The 21,515-nt window shown below is 42.7% G+C and overlaps 2 protein-coding genes across 3 annotated transcripts in view; one reads left to right on the forward strand and one right to left on the reverse strand.

Moving 5' to 3' along the window:
• CRTAP (cartilage associated protein) overlaps positions 1–21,515 on the reverse strand; it is a 142,770-nt gene that overhangs the window by 77,018 nt on the left and 44,237 nt on the right. The gene's annotated exons all lie outside the window — the stretch shown is intronic.
• The window catches only part of SUSD5 (sushi domain containing 5), a 71,083-nt gene that overhangs the window by 45,473 nt on the left and 4,095 nt on the right, over positions 1–21,515 (forward strand). The window contains exon 4 of the mRNA XM_073333072.1: positions 6,724–6,912. Coding sequence (XP_073189173.1) covers positions 6,724–6,912 — 189 coding nt within the window. The remainder of the gene's footprint in view (positions 1–6,723; positions 6,913–21,515) is intronic.

The following is a 21,515-nucleotide window of genomic DNA, read 5'->3' on the forward strand; positions in this document are numbered from 1 at the left end:
AGTGCAGCACCTTTATGGATGCAGTAATTCAAGTTTGTCTTTGCAGCATTGGCTCTCTCACTCAAGCTAAGCGAATTTGAGTGGTCACACTCAGATGCCCCATCACTCGAGTGAACTGGCCAGTGAAGGCAAGACCATGGAGCACAGTCTCATTCCAAGGGTTCACATATTCCACATCCAGGGTTTGTGCATCAACATCACCAAGATCTGCCCCTTTTCTTTCCATTCCTACAGCCAATTCTTTCATGCAGGCCCTCATTATACTCCACGTTGACTACTGCCGCCTCCTTTGAGGTCTGGAAACCCTGCTTTACAGTGAGAGATTAAGGGCATGGCTACACTGGAAACTTTCAAAGCACTGCGGCGGGAGCGCTCCCGCGGCAGCACTTTGAAGTGAGAGTGTGGTCGCGCGCGAGCACTGGGAGAGAGCTCTTCCAGTGCTCCTGGTAATCCACCTCCATGAGGGGATTAGCTCAGAGTGCTGGGAGCGCAGGTCCCAGTGCTCGGAGCCTGTCCACACTAGCTCTTTAAAGTGCTCAGACTTGCTGCACTCAGGGGGGTGATTTTTCACTCTCCTGAGCCAGCAAGTTAGAGTGCTATAAAATGTAAGTAAAAGTGCTATAAGTAAAAGTAAGTAAAAGTAAGTAAAAGTAAGTAAAAGTAAGTAAGTAAAAGTAAGTAAAAGTAAGTAAAAGTGCTATAAAATGTAAGTAAAATGTAGACAAGCCCTAAGAAGCTCAATCAATTTAGTTTAACAAAGAGAAGATTAAGAGGTAACTTGATCATGGTCTCTAAGTACGCACACAAGGAGAAGATTTCTGACAGCAGAGGGATTTTTAACTAGCAGACAAAGACATAGCAAGATCCAATGGCTAGAAACTGAAGCTAGACAAATTCAAACTAAAAATAAGGAACAACGTTTTACAGTAAGAGTAATTAACCACTGGAATTACTGACCTAGGGATGTGGTAGATTTTCCCTCACTTGAAATCTTTAAATCATGATTGATGTCTTTCTAAAAGATATGCTCTGACTCAAATCAGAAATCATGGGCTTGATGCAGGAACTACTTGGTGAAATTCTATGGTCTTTTTTTATACCAGAGGTCAGACTAGGTAATCATAAGGGTCCCTTCTGACCTTAAGATCTTGAATCTATTAAGCTTGACCCCCCGTTCTTAAACAAAGAAAGGTGTTTTTGCTGGTGTTAATGTGCTTTAACATCTTGAAAGGCTGGTAGAACTCTCTCTAACTTTACTCTTCAGGAGCAAGGTAAAGTATAGAAAATTTCCCCATAATAAAAAGAGTTACTGACCTGTATTTAAAAAGGTCTTTTAAAGTTATGAATGATTGCTGGATGTACACTCACTTGCATTATCCTTTTCTTTGGGAGTTGGTTACCAACTGCTTAAGGTAGGATGTAGAGTGACATCTCAGTGCATCTATCTTAGGTATTTCTAGGGCACCCATCACTATAGTAATTTACTTTTACATAGCATTGCACTTGGACGATATCACAGCTGACTGTGCTCTTCAAGAACCTTGCCCAGGTTCTTGAAAATTCTCTCCTTTTTTTTTCCTTTTAAATTGAGTGTCGACTAATTCTTTGTTTACGGTAGACAGGTTACGGGAAACAAGCAGACTTTGCAGCATGCTCTGAGGAAGGACAGGCTCCATTTTATCTCCTCCATTAGGCTGTTCTGTAGCTAGGGCTGTTTTTAGGGTTGCCAAACTTCCAGGATTGGCCTGGAGTCTCCAGGAATTAAAGATTAATCTTTAATTAAAATTATGTCATGTGATGAAATCTCCAGGAATACATCCAACCAAAATTGGCAACTCTAGCCCTTCAACTCTATCTCCTGGAAGGATATAGTGTGCATATCAAATATGTTAAGCATAAGGTATATTTAAAGTATGGAGATGCTAATTCTCCCTCCGCCCCATGCCCCTAAATTAAGCAACATGACTGTAGGTTAGGATACCTTCAAATAAGTAACTCTATTACTAGAATGCTTTGGGATCAATTCTTTTCTCAGTGCAAACACATAACTCTCTTCAACATTAATTAATGTAACTACACAAATAGAGTACACCTATTCCAGTGGTCTGTAGCTTTCCCATATGGCAGCCAAATATTTTTTATTCCTTTCATCCATGTCAATCTAATCACTCTTATCAGTTCACAGGAAACACATTAGCTGCTAACGGCTCTGTACTTCCTCAGGCGCTAAGCCTAAATGACACAGAGCATAAACTGAGCCTTGTGTGGCTCAAAGAGGTAGGTGTTCCTATCAATAGATGTATATATAATTCCCACTAACTTCTGAAACTTGAATGCTGTATGTGTGTATTATAAGGGAGAATAAATTCCAAAGCTTTAACCTTGCTCATGTCTCCTCTAAATTAGTGGCTGATGGTCTTGCAGCACACCTGATTCAGAAAGATTTAGTGAGGGCCATAAAGCATCCCCATACTGAAAGAAAATGCTGTCAAAGGAGTATCCCTCCACTGAATGCATCTTCATGTAGCAATAGTATTTTCTGTATGACATTAAGTTCCACAATAAGGCTAATAATTCTCAACATAAAAATTATATATCATTAATAACAATGTATTTCCCTATAGCCTGTATCATAACCTGGATAGCCAGTAGAAATACCCATGGGAGTGGATCTAGGGGCAGGAAAACTCAACAAGGATCTTGTGGGATTTTCCTAGGATTGTTGAGGTGTCTTCTCCTGCAGGATAACCAGTGGTCCTGGCCCCACAGGCTACAGGTCCCATAAGATCCTCAAGAACAGTGCCATCTGCACCAGCTCCTTGATAATGTGGTTTCAGAGTAACAGCCGTGTTAGTCTGTATTCGCAAAAAGAAAAGGAATATAATGAGGGCCTGCATGAAAGAATTGGCTGTAGGAATGGAAAGAAAAGGGGCAGATCTTGGTGATGTTGATGCACAAACCCTGGATGTGGAATATGTGAACCCTTGGAATGAGACTGTGCTCCATGGTCTTGCCTTCATTCCACACAAAGATGGACTACAAGCCGTCAAGAACACTATCCCCGATAATGTCACGACTAACCTGGTGGCTGAACTTTGTGACTTTGTCCTTACCCATAACTATTTTACATTTGGGGACAATGTATACCTTCAGATCAGCAGCACTGCTATGGGTACCCGCATGGCCCCACAGTATGCCAACATTTTTACGGCTGATTTAGAACAACGCTTCCTCAGCTCTCGTCCCCTAAAGCCCTTACTCTTCTTGCGCTATATTGATGACAACTTCATCATCTGGACCCATGGAAAAGAAGCCCTTGAGGAATTCCACCATGATTTCAACAATTTCCATCCCACCATCAACCTCAGCCTGGTCCAGTCCACACAAGAGATCCACTTCCTGGACACTACAGTGCTAATAAACAATGGTCACATAAACACCACCCTATACCGGAAACCTACTGACTGCTATTCCTACCTACGTGCCTCCAGCTTTCACCCTGACCACACCACACAATCCATCGTCTACAGCCAAGCTCTGTGATACAACCGCATTTGCTCCAACCCCTCAGACAGAGACAAACAGCTACAAGATCTCTGTCAAGCTTTCTTACAACTACAATACCCACCTGCGGAAGTGAAGAAACAGATTGATAGAGCCAGAAGAGTTCCCAGAAGTCACCTACTACAGGACAGGCCTAACAAAGAAAATAACAGAATGCCACTAGCCGTCACCTTCAGCCCCCAACTAAAATCCCTCCAACGCATTATTAAAGATCTACAACCTATCCTGAAGGATGACCCAACACTCTCACAAATCTTGGGAGACAGGCCAGTCCTTGCCTACAGACAGCCCCGCAACCTGAAGCAAATACTCACCAACAACCACATACCACACAACAGAACCACTAACCCAGAAACCTATCCTTGCAACAAAGTCCGTTGCCAACTGTGCCCACATATCTATTCAGGGGACACCATCACAGGGCCTAATAACATCAGCCACACTATCAGAGGCTCGTTCACCTGCACATCCACCAATGCCATCATGTGCCAGCAATGCCCCTCTGCCATTTACATTGGTCAAACTGGACAGTCTCTACGTAAAAGAATAAATGGACACAAATCAGTTGTCAAGAATTATAACATTCATAAACCAGTCGGAGAACACTTCAATCTCTCTGGTCACGCAATCACAGACATGAAGGTCGCTATCTTACAACAAAAAGCTTCAAATCCAGACTCCAGCGAGAAACTGCTGAATTGGAATTCATTTGCAAATTGGATACTATTAATTTAGGCTTAAATAGAGACTAGGAGTGGCTAAGTCATTATGCAAGGTAGCCTATTTCCCCTTGTTTTTTCCTACCCTCCCCCCCCCCCGACGTTCTGGTTAAACTTGGATTTAAACTTGGAGAGTGGTCAGTTTGGATGAGCTATTGCCAGCAGGAGAGTGAGTTTGTGTGTGTGTGTGTGTGTGTGTGTTCCCCCGGGGGGGGGGGGCGTGAGAAAGCCTGGATTTGTGCAGGAAATGGCCCAGCTTGATTACCATGCACATTGTAGGGAGATTTCAGAGTAACAGCCGTGTTAGTCTGTATTCACAAAAAGAAAAGGAGTACTTGTGGCACCTTAGAGACTAACCAATTTATTTGAGCATGAGCTTTTGTGAGCTACAGCTCACTTCATCGGATGCATACCGTGGAAACTGCAGCAGACATTATATACACACAGAGGTCATGAAACAATACCTCCTCCCACCCCACTGTCCTGCTGGTAATAGCTTATCTAAAGTGATCATCAAGTTGGGCCATTTCCAGCACAAATCCAGGTTTTCTCACCCTCCACCCCCCACACAAATTCACTCTCCTGCTGGTAATAGCCCATCCAAAGTGACAACTCTCTTCACAATGTGCATGATAATCAAGGTGGGCCATTTCCTGCACAAATCCAGGTTCTCTCACCCCCTCACCCCCTTCCAAAAACCACACACACAAACTCACTATCCTGCTGGTAATAGCTCATCCAAAGTGACCACTCTCCCTACAATGTGCATGATAATCAAGGTGGGCCATTTCCAGCACAAATCCAGGTTTTCTCACATCCCCCCCACCCCCATACACACACAAACTCACTCTCCTGCTGGTAATAGCTCATCCAAAGTGACCACTCTCCCTACAATGTGCATGGTAATCAAGGTGGGCCATGTCCAGCACAAATCCAGGCTTTCTCAACCCCTCCCCCCTTTTTTTTTTCCCGGGGACACACACACACACACAAACTCACTCTCCTGCTGGCAATAGCTCATCCAAACTGACCACTCTCCAAGTTTAAATCCAAGTTAAACTTGGTCACTTTTTAACAATGTGGCTTCGTTGAAGCTATTCTGTCAGCGGTATCCCTGAAGCCATCAATGCCTCTGGAGTGAGTGAAGGGAAGTGTGGAAGGGGCTATGGAAGAGTTAATATGTCCTGCGGCTGTATTCACTGTCCATTGTGGTTTTGGTAGGGCTTGGCCCGACACTTTTGGCCTTCCAAGGGGGGCCTATGGAATCTGAAGCAAGAAGGGATGGTGACATGGATGTGACTAATCCTTCTCTTACAGGATGTTCGTGAGGAGGGGAGAATCTGCAAGGAAAGGACACTCTGTGTTCTTATTACTACCTGAATAGTCTGGCCCTATGCTATTGACACCTTCTTAGATTATTAAAACTGTATAAATTTTTAAAATGCAGTTTGCTTTTCACTATGGCTGTTGTTTATTTACTGTTTGCATTTCTCTCAGGTAGAAAAAATAAATTAAGTCAATTTCATGTATGTTTATACTGTATTCATTTTCACTTTCAGGTTCTCAGTGCTGCATACACAAGTACTGTCAAATGAGTTATCCAATTAAATGCATTTTATATTTTATTTCCTGACAAACATGTTGATTTAGCATCTCAGCTTTCTCACAGGAGAGTTCAGCGCTTTTTTAACCCAAACTGTCTTTGTGAATTTGAGAACACAGGTCACTGCTTCACAGGTTAGGTTTCCCCTTTGGAAGCCAATTTGAGATTGTAAATGAGTTCCCGTTATGAGAAGGAAAAGGTTAATGAGAATCCTGTAGATTATGTATGCTGTTTGGTAGGGGACTGGATGGCTCAGAAGACTGCAAGCGGCCTATTGAGCTTGTCATTGCAGGTTTTAACTTGGCTCAAGTCAGATCTCACCAACTGACAACTCTTTAGAGGACTATATAGAATGAGCTGGAAGTCTCAGTCCATTTCCAAGACTTTGTCTTGACTCAGAAAAAAATGGTTGAGTTTATGTCAGGCTTAACTAACATGCTATCTAGGCCTGACCAAAATTAGTGTTGATACAGGATAAGACTTTGTAACCTTGATTTAGTTGGTTGATTTATAGTGTAGGCAAAAGCCCTACTAGATATGGGTCCACACACATCGCCATCCCAACAGGTACTGACACGTCCCCAGCAAAGAACCCAAAATTGCATGGACATGAAGATCAGACTACTCTTTTAACTCTACATATGCCTGTCCAGGGCATGACTGAAGCATAATTATGAAGTACTGTGGGGAGCGTGTACCATATGTGGTGAACAGTGTATGTGTTCTGTGGATATACAGGCGATGGTATCTAGACTTACCAATCTAACACCATTCTTAGCAACATACTTCAATATATTACATTTTCTCCTAACGATACTTGTTTCTTTTTCTTCTCAGACAAACCATGTGGAGACCCCCCATCCTTTCCTCACACGATCCTGCATGGTCACACTGGGTTTGAAATGGGGGATGAGCTGCTTTATGTTTGTGCTCAGGGCTACGTCATGGGCAACAAAGAGGCTGCTTTTACGCTGCTCTGTGACAGCTGTGGGGAATGGTATGGGCAAGTTCAGGCCTGTGTCAAAGGTAAGCTTATCTAGCATACACACCAAGACTCCTCTCAACCAAAGCTGTCAGCAAGTCCTGGTCTGGCTGATAGTATCCCAAATGGTACCAGACATTTTCAGTCCCCAGGACTTGACTTCAACTGTTGAAGGTGTCTATAGCACTGCTGTGTAACAGTGCTTCTCCAGCTGCTTATGCACCAGGTGATCCTCCACAACTTGCTCTCCCAGTGGCCCTCAGAGCCTTTAACCATACAGTAAAACCTCAGAGTTACAAACACCAGAGTTACGAACTGACTAGTCAATCACACATCTCATTTGTGTACTTTGAAACCAGAAGTACACAAATCAGGCAGCAGCAGAGACCAAAAAAAGCAAATACAGTACAGTACTGTGTTCAATGTAAACTACTAAAAAATAAAGGGAAAGTTTAAAAAGAAGATTTGACAAGGCAAGGAAACTGTTTCTATGCTTGTTTCAGTTAAATAAAGATGGCTAAAAGCAGCATTTTTCTTCTGCATAGTAAAGTTTCAAAGCTGCATTAAGTCAATGTAAACTTTTGAAAGAACAACTATTACGTGTTGTTCAGAGTTACGAACATTTCAGAGTTATGAACAACCTCCATTCCCGAGGTGTTTGTAACTCTGAGGTTCTACTGTACCAAGCCAGTCACCTCTTGGATATTTTCAGGGGGAGCTCAGGGCAACTGCTTTCACTGAAGCTGTGCAGCATAATGTAGGTGCTGGGCTGGAGTGGGGAATATACACTCTATACTAATATCAGAAGGCTGGGCTCAGAGCTACATTAGGCAGCAATAGGATACTCCTCCAGAGAGGAAACAAGGGTGTGGGGAGCACAAAGTAAGGGCTAGTGAGAAAACAAATTGAGCACAGCAGGGGTGCTGTGTGGAGGGGAGCACAGAGGAGTGCTATGAGAGAAAGTATGGGAAGCATTTGAAATAATCAAGGGACAGTTTGTCAAATAACCTGGTGGTCTGGAAGGTCACCTCAGCATTCCACAACACATTGGTTGTTTTCTCTGCCTCTATCACCCTTATACAAGGAATAATTAGGAAAAATGATATAAAATTCCCCAGGATGCACACAAAGGTCTACAGCAACTCCCAGACCCTACCTACCTACCTCAAGACCTCCACCGTATCACTTTATCATCAGACCATAATAAAATGCATCATATAAGCAAGATAAATGGAAAAATGGACTAGTGGATGCACTCAAACTTAACAACATAAAGTATAAGCAGCTAAATAACTTAATTTTCCCAGGCAACACTTTAAACACAGAGTTCCATATCACTTTATAATATGTCAAAAGTTCCAGGGTGACCATGTCTTCTAGTGTTTGTTCAACAACCAGGCACTGTGGGGCCCCCAGTCATTATTAGGGCCTGTGGGAACTACTGTTACACAATTAATAGATAATAACAGTAACAAGGCAGAGTGTTAAATATACTAGTACCAGTATGCTCTGAAGTCATCAGCAGAAGCTTCCTTTATGGGAAGCAAAGACTAATTAAAATTAAATATTTTAATCTTTAGTGCTATGTTTATCCCCGGTGCATAGCCTTTAAAACCAATGGAGCTACACCAATGGTGAATTTGGCCCTACAACTTACCATCTATGTATTTTTTGCAAAAGAGTCTGGATCAAACTCTTCATGCTGTTGCACAGCGAGGTGGAATGGGTGTAACTAAGTGCAGGATTTGGCCCTACATATTGTTGGGATTCCCTCCAAGACATCTTTCCATTCCGCTTCCAAAGAACTCAGTTTGACTCCACCCTTTGTCACTCAGGTATCTTTATTTGGCATACAGCAATGCTACGTTGAGTTGATCAGACTCAAACACAGGGGGGAGGGAGGGTGGCAGTGGATGGATGCAGGGTACATCACAGCTCCAAAGTTACAGAGAAACCTTTTCCCTTTTTATACATTACACATCTCGTTGTATTTACAATACATTGCATCACACATTTTTGGCTTGGCTTGGTTACTTTGCAGGAACCAATCCCTGTGCAGCACATACTGACCATTATTCAACTTCCTCTTTACCTCATCTCTACATTCCTTGTCCCTTGTTATCTAGTTCATAGTAAATAGTTCCCTGCATGTTCTCCCTCTTATCTTAGGCTATGTTTACACTACAAACCTTACAGTGCACAGTTGTACCTCTGCAGCTGGGCTGCTGTAAGGTCTCCAGGGTAGCCGCTCTATGCCAGCAGGAGAGAACTCTCCCGCCAGCATAATTAAACCACCCCCAACGAGCGGCGGTAACTATGCTGGCAGGAGAGCACATCCCACTGACATAGCGCTGTCCACACGGGCACTTTTCTTGGTGAATCTTATGTCAGTCAGGGGTGTGTTTTTTGATGTTAGAACCAGCCCCTTAGTAGTGATCTGCTGTTTATTATTTTGTATTTGCTACTTCTGATGTGGGACGTGACTCATAGGTCTTTAACATACTTGTTTTATTTACTTAAGGAAGGGAATTAACTGCTGATGTTATAACAAAATCAGAGGTTCATTTTTCAAAGCAGTTCAAGGTAGTTAAGCCCAGAGACTGTTAGTGAGCCAAATACATTGTTTACCAGATACAGTGCACAAGATGTGAATGCAGTATTTTGTATGTCTTGTGCTATGTTTATTTTCCACACTGAGCACCAGAGTTGCTACAGCCTGGGGTACTGGAATGAAAAACTGGATTTTGCATGTGCCTTTGGATACTTAAAGGAAGTGTACAGTACATATCTGAAAACCCTATATCCTTTCATAGTAAAGTTGCAAGAGTTGCATATATAAAACATGGTTCTCTCAACTATAGATATCGCTGTGTTATCCATACCATTATTATGTTGTCACTGTTCTAATATGACTCCATCTTGAAGCCTGTCAGAAATTTGTGCAGAATTTGTGTGAAATTTGTGCAGAATGCACCTGTCTGCTAATTTTTTTGGCCCAATCCTGCAAAGTGTTCAGTTTCTTCTATAAAGAGCTTAGTGCCTTAGCTCCCATTAATTTTAGAGAGACTTGGGGCCTGATCCTGTGAAGTGTTTATTACCTTTTTATTACTCTCTAGAAAGACCTGGGCAAACTGGAGGGAATTCAGAGATGCTCAGAATTAAATCCTACAGTCTAGGTTTGGAATCGCCAAAGTTGAGCAGATTCTCTCTTTGAATACATCCCAAAACCACATCCATCACATTTGTGGTGTTATATTACATTGCAATTTTATTTTAAATTTGTTGTCCAGTATCACCTCTAGGTTTCTTTCAGGATTACTGATTTCCAAGTATCAACCTTCTAATAAATCTGTGTTCCATATTGTTTTTTTCAAGATTAGCTTGCTTGCATTTGTCCAAGTAAAATCTCATTTTGTTATTTCTTTCCTGTACTTTTACCTCATCTGTGACACTTCACATAATTTCTCTGTCCTCATCTTCCAAATGAGTCTTCACTGCAAAGCTAATTAATACACTTTACTCCTTCTTCCAGTGCATTAATGAAGATGCTAAATGAGACCAGACCTAAAATTGATGCATATCACCCCTCTTTAGACATCTCTCCTGCAAAAACAAAGAGCTCACAGTTAGACCTGGTCTACACTAGGATATTTGATCTAAAGTTTCTCAGGCTTTGTTTACACTGGCAACTGAACAACAAAACTTTTGTCTTTCAGAGGTGTTAAAAAAACATCCCCCTGAAAGACAAAAGTTTTGCTGACAACAACCACTGGTGTGAACAGCGCTTCGTGGGCAGGAGCGCTTTCCTGACGACAAAGCTAAGGCTTCTCGTTGAGGGTGGAAGTTTTTTGTCAGCAGGAGAGCCGACAAACAGCAGCTACACTGTGCACCTTTTAGTGGCATGGCTGTAGCGACACAGCCGTGTCACTAAAAGCTGTGTCATGTATACATATTCTCAGATATTCAGCTCCACCAATGATAGGAGCACTAGTGTAGACAATGCACCATTGACATCTTAAGCATTTTGTCACATATTTCTGCTTCCAGCAGGCTTAGACAACACAGTTCTTAAAATGCTTGCAGCCCTTTCTACTCTAATGCTTTCATTATTGCCATTGCCAGTGGGAAATTTTGGGGCAATATACACACCTGTAGACAGCCAACCAAAGCTGGGGAAACTGAATTAGTGTTTGGGAAGGCTGAGAAAGAAAGGAGGGTAGAGGCGCAGAGAGAGAAGAACCAGGCATCTTCCACCAATAGATTTTGAATAAAGTTTGCACAATTTTCTGAATTTTAGAAAAGTTATAAAAACTTTAAAACTTGGAACCAAAAAAAGTAAGCTTATCTATATCTGTACTTCAATAAATTGCCACGTGGCCAAAATTTGTTCCTTTAAAATGCTAATTTTCCTGCACCAGAACTAGCACACCCACAGGGTTCTTAATACTATCATACATTTCTCATCAGATGCACACAGAAACACAGAAAAATATACTGAAGAAGTCAGCATCATTGTTAACAACAAAACAAAGCATGTTACCCCCATACATAGGATACTGGGGTTCTAATACCCATAGAACCAGACCAACCAAACACCCCTGCTTCCGTACAATCATATCACGTGAGGGTTCCTGCTATATAAAAATCAAAGTGTTTTCAGGTAATCTTCTGGCACTAAGCTTTCTTTAAACTTATAGTAATAAATCCAAACAAAACGTCAATTGTATTGGTTTTCGTCACTACTTATTTTCCTTCAATTATACATTGCCTGTGTAGTCTGTGAGGTCTTTAGGGCAGGCACCTTCAATTTACACCAGTCTGTAAAGTGCCTTGCAACTATTGGTGCTAGCCAGATAAGAATAATAACTTACTGTGTCTCCTATGATTTATCTTCTATTCCTTTTCAACTGTCATTCAACATTTTTATTTCCTTCTGTCTCTTCATCTGTCTCTTTCTTTCTGTTATTTTCAGCATTTGTTTTTCTGCTGATTAATTTTTCTGTCCTTCCCTCCATCCCTCCTCTCTCTTGCTGCCCTATTCTCTTCCCTCCCACTAGGTTGCATCACTGTGGTCTCACTCCATCTCTTTCCTCCTGGAATCTCTCTCTTCACTGACAGCCTCTTACTGGAGTGTCTCCTCTTCTAGGGGTCTGCCCTAAGTCCCCTTCCCCCACCCACTCGGTTTCATTCCTCTCTCCCTCCTTGGGTACTTTTCACCATTTGATCATCTGCTTCACTGCCTCATCCTTGTGGGTCTCTCCACTTCCCTCTCCCATTGGGTGGTGGCTCTCACCTCTCTTTTCCCCCTTGGGGCTCTTTTTGCAGTTGCTCTCTTCCTCCCTTTGTAAGTGTCTCTCCTTAGGTCTGATTAGAGGTTCCTGTCCCGCTCTGGGGTCTCTCTCCACTGTCTTCATACTTGGCTCTCCTCATGGCATTCCCCACTGGGGGCAGGGTCTCTCTTTTCTTCAGTGGAATCTTTTTCCACCCTGTTCCACACACTTGGCGGTCTCCATTTCCCTCTCCTGCCCCCCTATTCTCCTTAGAAGTTTGTTTTATTAGCAGTCTCATGACTCATTCACAGGTGCGGGGAGGGTCTCTATTCCCCTTTCTTTTGCTCCTGAGGGAGGTGTCTTATTCCGCTTCACTGCCTCCACTTGAGAGGCACTAATGCCCCATCAGAGGGTACCCAGCTTCACCTCCACCCCATGGGTCATGTTCCTCAGCTGCTCCCTTGTTGGAGAAGATGGAGAGAATTTCTGCATTTTTCCTCCCTGTTCTCCCTTCCCTCTGGCACTCCCCTACATTTAGCACCCTTTTACTGTGGGATAGGGAGCCTCCCTCAGTCTCTTATTCCTGGGGGTGGGCTCTCAGATGTACCCCAGACTGTCCCTCTTTGCCGGGGGGGGTCACTAGGTCCTCTCGTCCCATCCATTCTTCTCTAGCTGGGAGCAGGTGGTCACCTTGTGGTGCTGGGTTGCCCTTCTCTGCTTTTCACTGACAGGAAGCAGAGGGAAGAGTCCAGGAAGGAGCAGCACCACAATGCCCCCTGTTGCTAGGAGGCCGAGGAGCCGCATGCTCAGTGCTATCTGCAGGACCAAGGCAGCTAAGTGCGGTTACAAAGCGAAGCAGCAATGGCCAGACTACACCCCTAGAGCTTCTGTCATAGGAACAACCGTGCACCCACCTCAGTTTCCCCTCTCAGGTAACCCAAGAGTTCTACACCAGGCTCTCTTGCCTCCACTGAACACACCAGTGCATGTAGTCATGAAAATCCCAAAACATCTCACCCTTTGATGCCTCACGTACCACACATCAGTGCCTCCTACCACACCTGGACTCTTTTTCAGTCCTCTTCTGTCTTTCTGCTAGGGTAGCCTCCCCCCAGCCCTTCCAAATGGAGCACAACCCCACTGGGAACCACCATAGCCTCTCTGCTGGGAGATCATCCTAACCAGGGGAGCATCCCCCACTCCTCCAGCCCTCTTACTGTTACTCTGGGCCCAGCTCTCTGGTGTGAGACATCAGCAGGTAAGCCCCTCCACTGCCCCTCTGCGTTAAGTCCTTTCTGGCCCTCACCTTCAGCCTCGGTATATACGGTAGCTACGCTTAAAATGCATCAGTGCCACAGCTGTAGCACTTCAGCGTAGGAACTTACTACAGTGACCGGAGGGATTCTCCCATTGTTGAAGGTAATCCTCCTCCTCCTCCTCCTCCCTGAGAAGTGGTAGCTAGGTCAACAGAATGGCTAAACTCGAGGTTAGGTCATCTTAATGATCTCTCTCAGGGGTGTGGATGTTTCCATGTTTCTCAAAATAAATGAGTTTTCAAATAATAATAATTTGCAATTATTCAGCACCTTAGATTGGAGGAGCTCAAGTATTAGTCATGCCAAATATTCCTGTGGATAGGCTTTATTCCAATTTTATAGGTTGGGAAAGCTAAGACACGGATAACTTAACCTATGTGCCCAGGTCTCACAGGAAGTCTGGGGCAGAGTCTACAGTAAAACCATTCCTATAATACCAGGCCTAGAGAAAAGGGGGGAAAGGGGTGAAGAAACCCTAGAGCCACCTCCTCCCAGGCCTGGGAAAGGGGAGAAAAGCACCTGCAGTGTCCCCCCCTCTCCCTGGACTGGGAAGGGGGTGAAGGACCCCAGAGCTGGTGTGGGGCCTGGGGGGACAGGCAGATGTGGGGGCTAGAAGTGTGTAATTAATTACTGGGCAGATGGACAGATGTGGAGATGACGGGGTATGGACTTAACTAGAATGTTGGGGTTTGAGGAGAAGCTGGAAGCTCTGTGCCATCAGGCAAATAGGGATTGGTCCTGAAGTGGGAGCCAAAGTCACTTTACTCAATACATTTGAGAGAGTGGGCAACACTAATTCTCTCTCTCAGATATAGTGGGTATGGGTATGGGGAGTTCAGAAATCAACAGACACCCCTCATAAAAAAGACAACAGTCTTTTTTTAAAAAAGTCTTGTGATTTTTGGGGTCTGGCTCATGATGTTTTAACTTTTAGGGTTGACAATGCTGCACTAGTAAAAATCTTGTCTTAAGTAGGAGCAGAATTAGGCCAACACTCATCCCTCTTGGAAATCCCATCCTACACATCCTTGCCCCATTAAAGTCATTGGGAGATATGCCATTTACTAGAATGGAGCCAAGATTACACTGTTGGCTTTTAACCTTTAGAAAATGTATGGTGTCTCGTAACTAATACTTTCAACTAGTCTACATAGTATCTTATCTCAACCCCTCCACCATTCCAACATGAAGTTAACATACCCCCACCTGCAAAAATCATGAAATTAGTGCAAAAATCATGAACTTTTTTAAAATTAGGATTCTTTTTATTTTCCTATTTTCTTAAACATTTAGAATAGACTTGGGACATGTTTTCAAAGCTTTTCTGTGCAACCACAAAGGCTAGATATTTCCTTTTTTTCAAAGTGAAAGCGGAGATTCTCACTAAGTGACATTACTCCAGGAATTAGTGCTTTAAGAAAACAAATGAAACATTGTAAAACTCATGATAAAATTATAAGAAGTGCTACTGATTTAATTTATTCTAGCTGAGGATCTGTCCCCGCAACCAGCTTTATTTCTAATTTAGATAAAAATAACTCAGCCAAAGTGACCCACTGCATACAGTTTCTGACATAATTTTCAAATGAGTTCCTTTGCTTTTTTTCTCTACTTTTGTACATAATTCCATTCAATAACTAAAGCTTGGGACTGGAACAGTATTCAGAATTTCCTTGTCAACATTTCACTGCTTGTTCAGAGAAGTATCAAACTTCTAAGAAATTATTTCTGGCAGAACTTTCCACTTCTTTAAAAAAGGATTGGGCAGTCATGACACAACTGGGACCAGACAAGTAAAACAGAAAGAGCCTCTCAAAATTCCAAATGGAATGAAAATGGTCTACACTGATTGGCATTACTGTCCCCATTTCAGAATACACATGCCTGGAATGTTTGGGATCTGCTCCGTTATTTAATGTCATGAATAGACACCAGCAAATACTGGGTAAAAAGGAGGAAAAGTCAAAGCAGTTTTCCGTAAAAGTGAGTCATCACTAGTACTACAGCCGTTACATTTTTGAAAGTGCCCAAGTGATTTGGGAACCCAAGGCCTTGTTTACGTGAGGAAACTTTAGTGAAATAAACTAGGATGTGATTGTAAAGTGCAATAGCTATTCCTCACTAGCTCTGCATGTAGACACTCTTATTCTGGACTGAGTGCTTTCTTGTGGATTAACTTAATTCACAAAGGCTCTTTTACTGTGGAATAAGAATGTCCACATGAGGAGATAGTGAGGAACAGCTATTGTGCTTTACATTCACATATTACCTTTTTTCACAATAGCTTCCTGTGTAGACAAGCCCTTAGGCTCCTATATGCATAAGTCACTTTTGAAATGTAATTTAGGCTTCTGGGATGCCTGTTTTGCAACCTTAGAATTAACTATAAAAAAATTGAGAATTTAGTATAAAGAATTAATCAAAAGAATTGAATTAGAATTAAAAGGAAGCTGGGTTATATGTGGTTGTTGATATTTTCTGGTACAGCAGAGAAAAATAATCACTAAATGTTTTTGGGGAACATGTTCCAGCGGAGGACCATGAACAGAGCTTTTCAGATGCTTTGATGCTGGAAAGTGATTCTATTTCAGTGAAGGTTTACTTTTGGAAACATGTATCACAACTTTTATTGCACCTGATTCCTGTCAGAGACAGGAACCACAAAAAAGATACTGTAATGCATATCTAATTCCTGTGTGGAAAAACTGTTACATTAAAATGACATTTCCCAAACAACTGGCTTGATTCTGAAACTGCTCTGAGTGACTAGATACATAATCAGCCTTAATGCTTTTACACATAGAGGCCACATAGACCAATAGGGAGGACACAGGTCTGATAATCAAAAAAACAGGTTGTTAGTCCCAATTCTGCCAATGACTCACTCTGTGAGTTTGGGTAAATGACTTCACCTCCTTGTGCCCTTTTTTTGCCTCCATCTGTAAAATGAGAATAAATTATTCTCACCCAGCTTTGCAAAACATTTTGAGATTTCTAGACAAAAAGTGCCATGTAAGAGCTACATAATATTATGATTACTCTACAAGCTTTGTTTGTCATATATTACTATTGCCCAGCTTAAAAATAATTAATTAATAAGGGTACAATCTGAAAGATTTTGGAAGAATTAGCACAAGCGCATTGAACAAAATAATCTTAAAGTTTGACATTTGGTTGTCGTCAATGGATTATGGATACAATGAAGTACATCAAAAATTAATAAAGAATATGCTGCAAGAGGCCTAAAATGTTTTACACACTTGAGGTAATGCACTATACTTTTTAATCAAGATATTCTTGAGGGAAAAAATGCTTCTATATAGTTACTGTTTCTTGCCATTTCCCACTATGAAAGGGCACTGTGTTAAAACTGAAAACACAGGAATTTCAACCCAAACAAAGCAACCTTAGGCAGAGAACAGGAAAATACATTTTTGCAGTTTATTATTTTTTCTTCTGCAGTGAAGAGAATGTATTTGTTTCAGAAAATATATCCTGAAGCTTGGGATTGTAATAAGGATCTGAAAGCTGGTATTGTGTGACATACTCTGGCTGTCTTAAAGGGGGAAAAGGAAACCACCACTTGCTAAGTGACAATGTTCCTTTTTTCTGCCCTAAACCATTGGTTTATTATAGACCAGTGGTTCTCAAACTGAGAGTTGGGACCCCAAAGTGGGTCACGACCCTGTTTTAATGGGGTTGCCAGGGTTGGCGTTCGACTTGCTGGGGCCCAGGGCCAAAGCCCGAGCCTATTACCGGGGGTCAAAGCTGAAGCCCAAAGGCTTCAACCCTGGGTGGTGGGGCTCAGGTTACAGGTCCCCTGCTTGAGACTGAAGCCCCAGGCTTTGGCCACCCAAGCCACAGGCAGTGGGGCTCAGGCTTTGGCTCCCCAAACAGGGTGGTTGGGCTTGGGCTTTGGTCCCTCCACCCGGGGCAGCAGGATCTCAGGCGGGCTCAGGCTTTAGTTACTCCTGCTGGGGTCATGTAGTAATTTTTGTTGTCAGAAGGGAGTCACGGTACAATGAAGTTTGAGAACGCCTGTATACACACAAAACTGATACGAGCATTAACATTTACATTGTGAAAGCTCCTAGAGGCCTCATTGTACCTGGCACTGGTCAAACAGAATAAATACCTCCAAAAGCTTATGTTCTAAAAAACAAGTCATAACAGATATATGAGAAATCATATCAATTCCCTGTCCCCAAATTTGAACTAAAATGATGCTTGCCAGCCTTTACTTTTATCCTTTTGCTTGTATATTTTATTGCTTTCCCTGGTCTGTTTTTTTGTCCTTTTAGACTGTTAGCTCGTGAGAGCAGAGATCACATCACCTCTGCTTGAAAAGGACCCATGCTGGGCACTAAAAGAAACATACAAGGTGGGGTTTTCAAAAGCATTCATCTTTGACCTGGCTTTGTTCCCTTTGGAGTAAATTTTACCATTGACTTCAGTGGAAGCCGAATGAGGCCAACACTAAGGGTATGTCTTCACTACCTGCCGGATTGTCAGGTAGTGATCGATCCAGTGGGGATCGATTTATCGTGTCTAGTCTAGATGTGATAAATCGACCCCTGAGCGCTCTCCCATCGACTCCTGTACTCCAGCGCCACGAGAGGTACAGGCAGAGTTGACGGGGGAGCGGCAGCAGTCGACTCACCATGGTGAAGACACCACGGTAAGTCGATCTAAGTACATCAACTTCAGCTACATTATTCACGTAGCTGAAGTTGCGTAACTTAGATCGATCCCCCCCTCTAGTGTAGACCAGGGCTAAGTGTTTTTGAAAATTCCACTCATAATAAATATCTGTAACAGCTTTCATCCCAAAGCACTATGGGCCAGATTCTACAACCTCACCCTTTCTAGCATAGTCCCACTACAATCATTTTTAAAAACTAAGATTGTTATCAATTCACATTAAGGCAGAATAGGATGATGAATAAAAGTCAGTACACTTTTTTATTACTATTATTTTGGGACATGTTGGGACAAAAGTCTATTCCTTTGTGGGGGGGGGTGCGTAGGGGGAACAGGGTGGTATAATCTCACAGGCAAAATATTTCACAGGCCTGTCAAAAAATATTGTTATCCATGGTTCCTGTTTTCAGCTCTGCACTCACTCACTTTGTGGCCTTAGACAAATCACTTCACAGCTCTATACCACAGCATGATCACCTGTCAAACAGATATCACTATACCCATTTCAGAAGGATTGTAAGAGACTTAATTCATTAATGTTTGGAAATCAATTTGGGATTTAGATTAAAGGTACCGTATAGAAATGGAAGGTATTAATTATTATGATTTCCATAGGGTGAGATTCTGTTATCCTTAGTCACATTAAGTAGTCCCTTACTCTCATTAGTCCCTGAGTCCCCAGCAGTAATGTGGGGGGCAGGCGTTTGGGACTCTGAATAAAAAAAGACTTGGATCTTGGACCAATGCTTTTCAATACGAGCATTTTTAAAGCCAAGTCTGCCTAAAAGGAAAGGTACAGCCACTTTAAAACCAGCTGGTAATTGGTTTAAATGCAAGTAAATAAAGGCTACAGCTGTTTAAATAAGGGGTGGACTTTGGTCACTACTCTTCAGTTATGATCCTATAACCAGGAAGGTAGAAAGCTCCAAAAAGTGTTTAGGTAGTGGGCAAAACTGAGTGTAAAAAGTAAGCTCCAGTGCCGGCAACATAGGGCCCACAGCTGCTAAAAAGGCTGTCCTCATAACATTAACTTGCTAAATACCAAATGCAGGCCTCATCTAGAGGTCTAAAACCAAGAAGAAAGAATGGGCTACTACTACTACTACGGGAAGCAATCCAGGACTATATGAGGCCAAAGCTTCAGGGCAATGCTTCCTTTGATGTTTAAAGAGATTAATAGATCCTTTCATTCTGGCATCCCCTAAGCTAACATTAGTTATGTATATAGTCTTCTTTGCTATAAACTGTACAAACACCAGACACTGCATATGAGAATATGCTATAGCAGCTTTACAACCTGGACCACAATGATTATCTAAGGGCTTGTCTACACTGGCAATTTACAGTGCTGCAACTGGGCCCAAAGAGAACAAATTCTGGGTCCTTGATAGGAGACCAACATTTTATCAAGAGCTCATGCTATTACTTGGCTTAGATATTTCAGTAGGAAAATCCTTCTAAAGAACAGAAAATGTATTTCAAAAGAGATTCTGAAAAGACAGAATTTCACTTTATGTAGCAAGGCCATTTATTACTATTATTTAGCATTGACAAAGTGATCTGTCAATACACAAAATAAAGCTGTTCAATACACAAAATAAAGCTCCTGGCCTGAAGAACTTCCTATCTGAAAAACAGATAATGATGCTACACCACCCACAGAAAAAGAGAGAGAGAGAGAGAGTACGGAGAGGGTGGCAGATGGGTTGGTTAAACACCAACATATAAAATCAATGTTACACCCTCACCTCACCTGGATTACTGTGGTCCCCCTATCTCAAAAGGGATATTTTAGAAATAGAAGGCTTTCAGAGCCAGGTGTGAAGACTGATTAGACACTTGTAAAAATTTCCATATGAAGAGAGATTGGGACTGTTTAGAGAAGAGATGAGTGAGAGGGAATACAGGCTTCCAAAATAAATAATGGCAGACAAGGTAAACTGTGTGCTCCTATTTGCCCTGTTTCATATCACAAGAACACGGGGACATAAAGCGATCAAGCATGCCAGTGGAGCACACTGCAGAAAGAGACAGATTGTGTGGAAGTGCTTCTCTCTCTGTGTGAATCAGAGCCATCTATCTCCACGGGCCAGCAGACTGGGCTGGAAAGAGAGAGAGAAGGCAGGAGGGACTCTGCCTAGCCTGAAACACTGACAGGACCTGCTCTGCCTCACAGAATGGGTGAGATCAGACCGGGGTGGAGCAGGAGCTGCATCTCAGGACTTTTATTTTGCAAAAATCTGTTAATCTCTAGTGCTTTTTAAGAACAGGTTAAGAAATTCCCTTATAAATTTGTTAGTCTCTAAGGTGCCACAAGTATTCCTGTTCTTTTTGTGGATACAGACTAACATGGCTGCTACTCTGAAACCTAATAAATTCTGTGTTCCTTGCCTTCCTACCACACTTTCCCCAAAAGAATTAAACTAGAAGTCAGAGTGGATCTCTGGGGTGGTGGGGGAGCATGTGCAGGCAAAAAGGAGGAAGTCTATACAGCGTTTTGGACCCCCTGGGAGCAAACCTGAGAACCTGCATTGACAGACTCAGATAAGCGGGCCTCTAAAAGTAGTTGCACAGACAACGTTTTGAAGTTTAGTGTTGGGGTAGAGCTTAGACTCTAAAGCCCACACCCTTCCCTATGCTTAAGGGTTGCCAACCCTCCAGGATTGTCCTGGAGTCTCCAAGAATTAAAGATTATGTCATGTGATGAAATTTCCAGGAATACATCCAACCAAAACTGGTAACCCTGCTAGGCTTCAGAACTCCATCCCAACCTGCAACTTCAAAGTGCCGTCAATGCAGCTACTTTTAGAGCACCCAGCATGAGTCTCTGGGCTAGGAGGCGCATTCCCACATGCTCCAAAACGCTGTGTAGACAGGCCTAGGGGGCTCAGAAGGTCTGAGGTCCTGGTTCCAGGGTCTGGGGCATGTAGGGTTGCCAAATTTCTGACTGAACAAAACCAAACACCCTTGCCCTGCCCCTTCTCCGAGGCCCCAGCCCACTCACTCCATCTTCCTGCCTCCCTCTGTCGCTCGCTGCCCCTCATCCTCACTGCAGTTGGATTGTGTAGTCTACAGTGGCTTAGAAGCATGTTGGGTCTACTTACAGAGGATGACTGGGCCAGGTTGTAACAGGCATCACACAGAGATTTTTTAGGAGGGATTTGAATAAGTAGGAGGTGGTGACTTGGCAAGCTGGCGTGAGGCATTCTTTCCAGAGGGCACTGTGGTAAAATTCATGAGTGGGAGAAGGGAATTAAGGCATCGAGGCTGGCATGTTGTAGCTGTTTTATATTTTGTTGACAGTTTATATGTGATTTTATTTTACAAACCTGTTGATTAAATATTCTGGTAATCTTCCAA

This window comes from Lepidochelys kempii, chromosome 2 (genome assembly GCF_965140265.1).
Source record: "Lepidochelys kempii isolate rLepKem1 chromosome 2, rLepKem1.hap2, whole genome shotgun sequence".
NCBI lineage: Eukaryota > Metazoa > Chordata > Testudines > Cheloniidae > Lepidochelys > Lepidochelys kempii.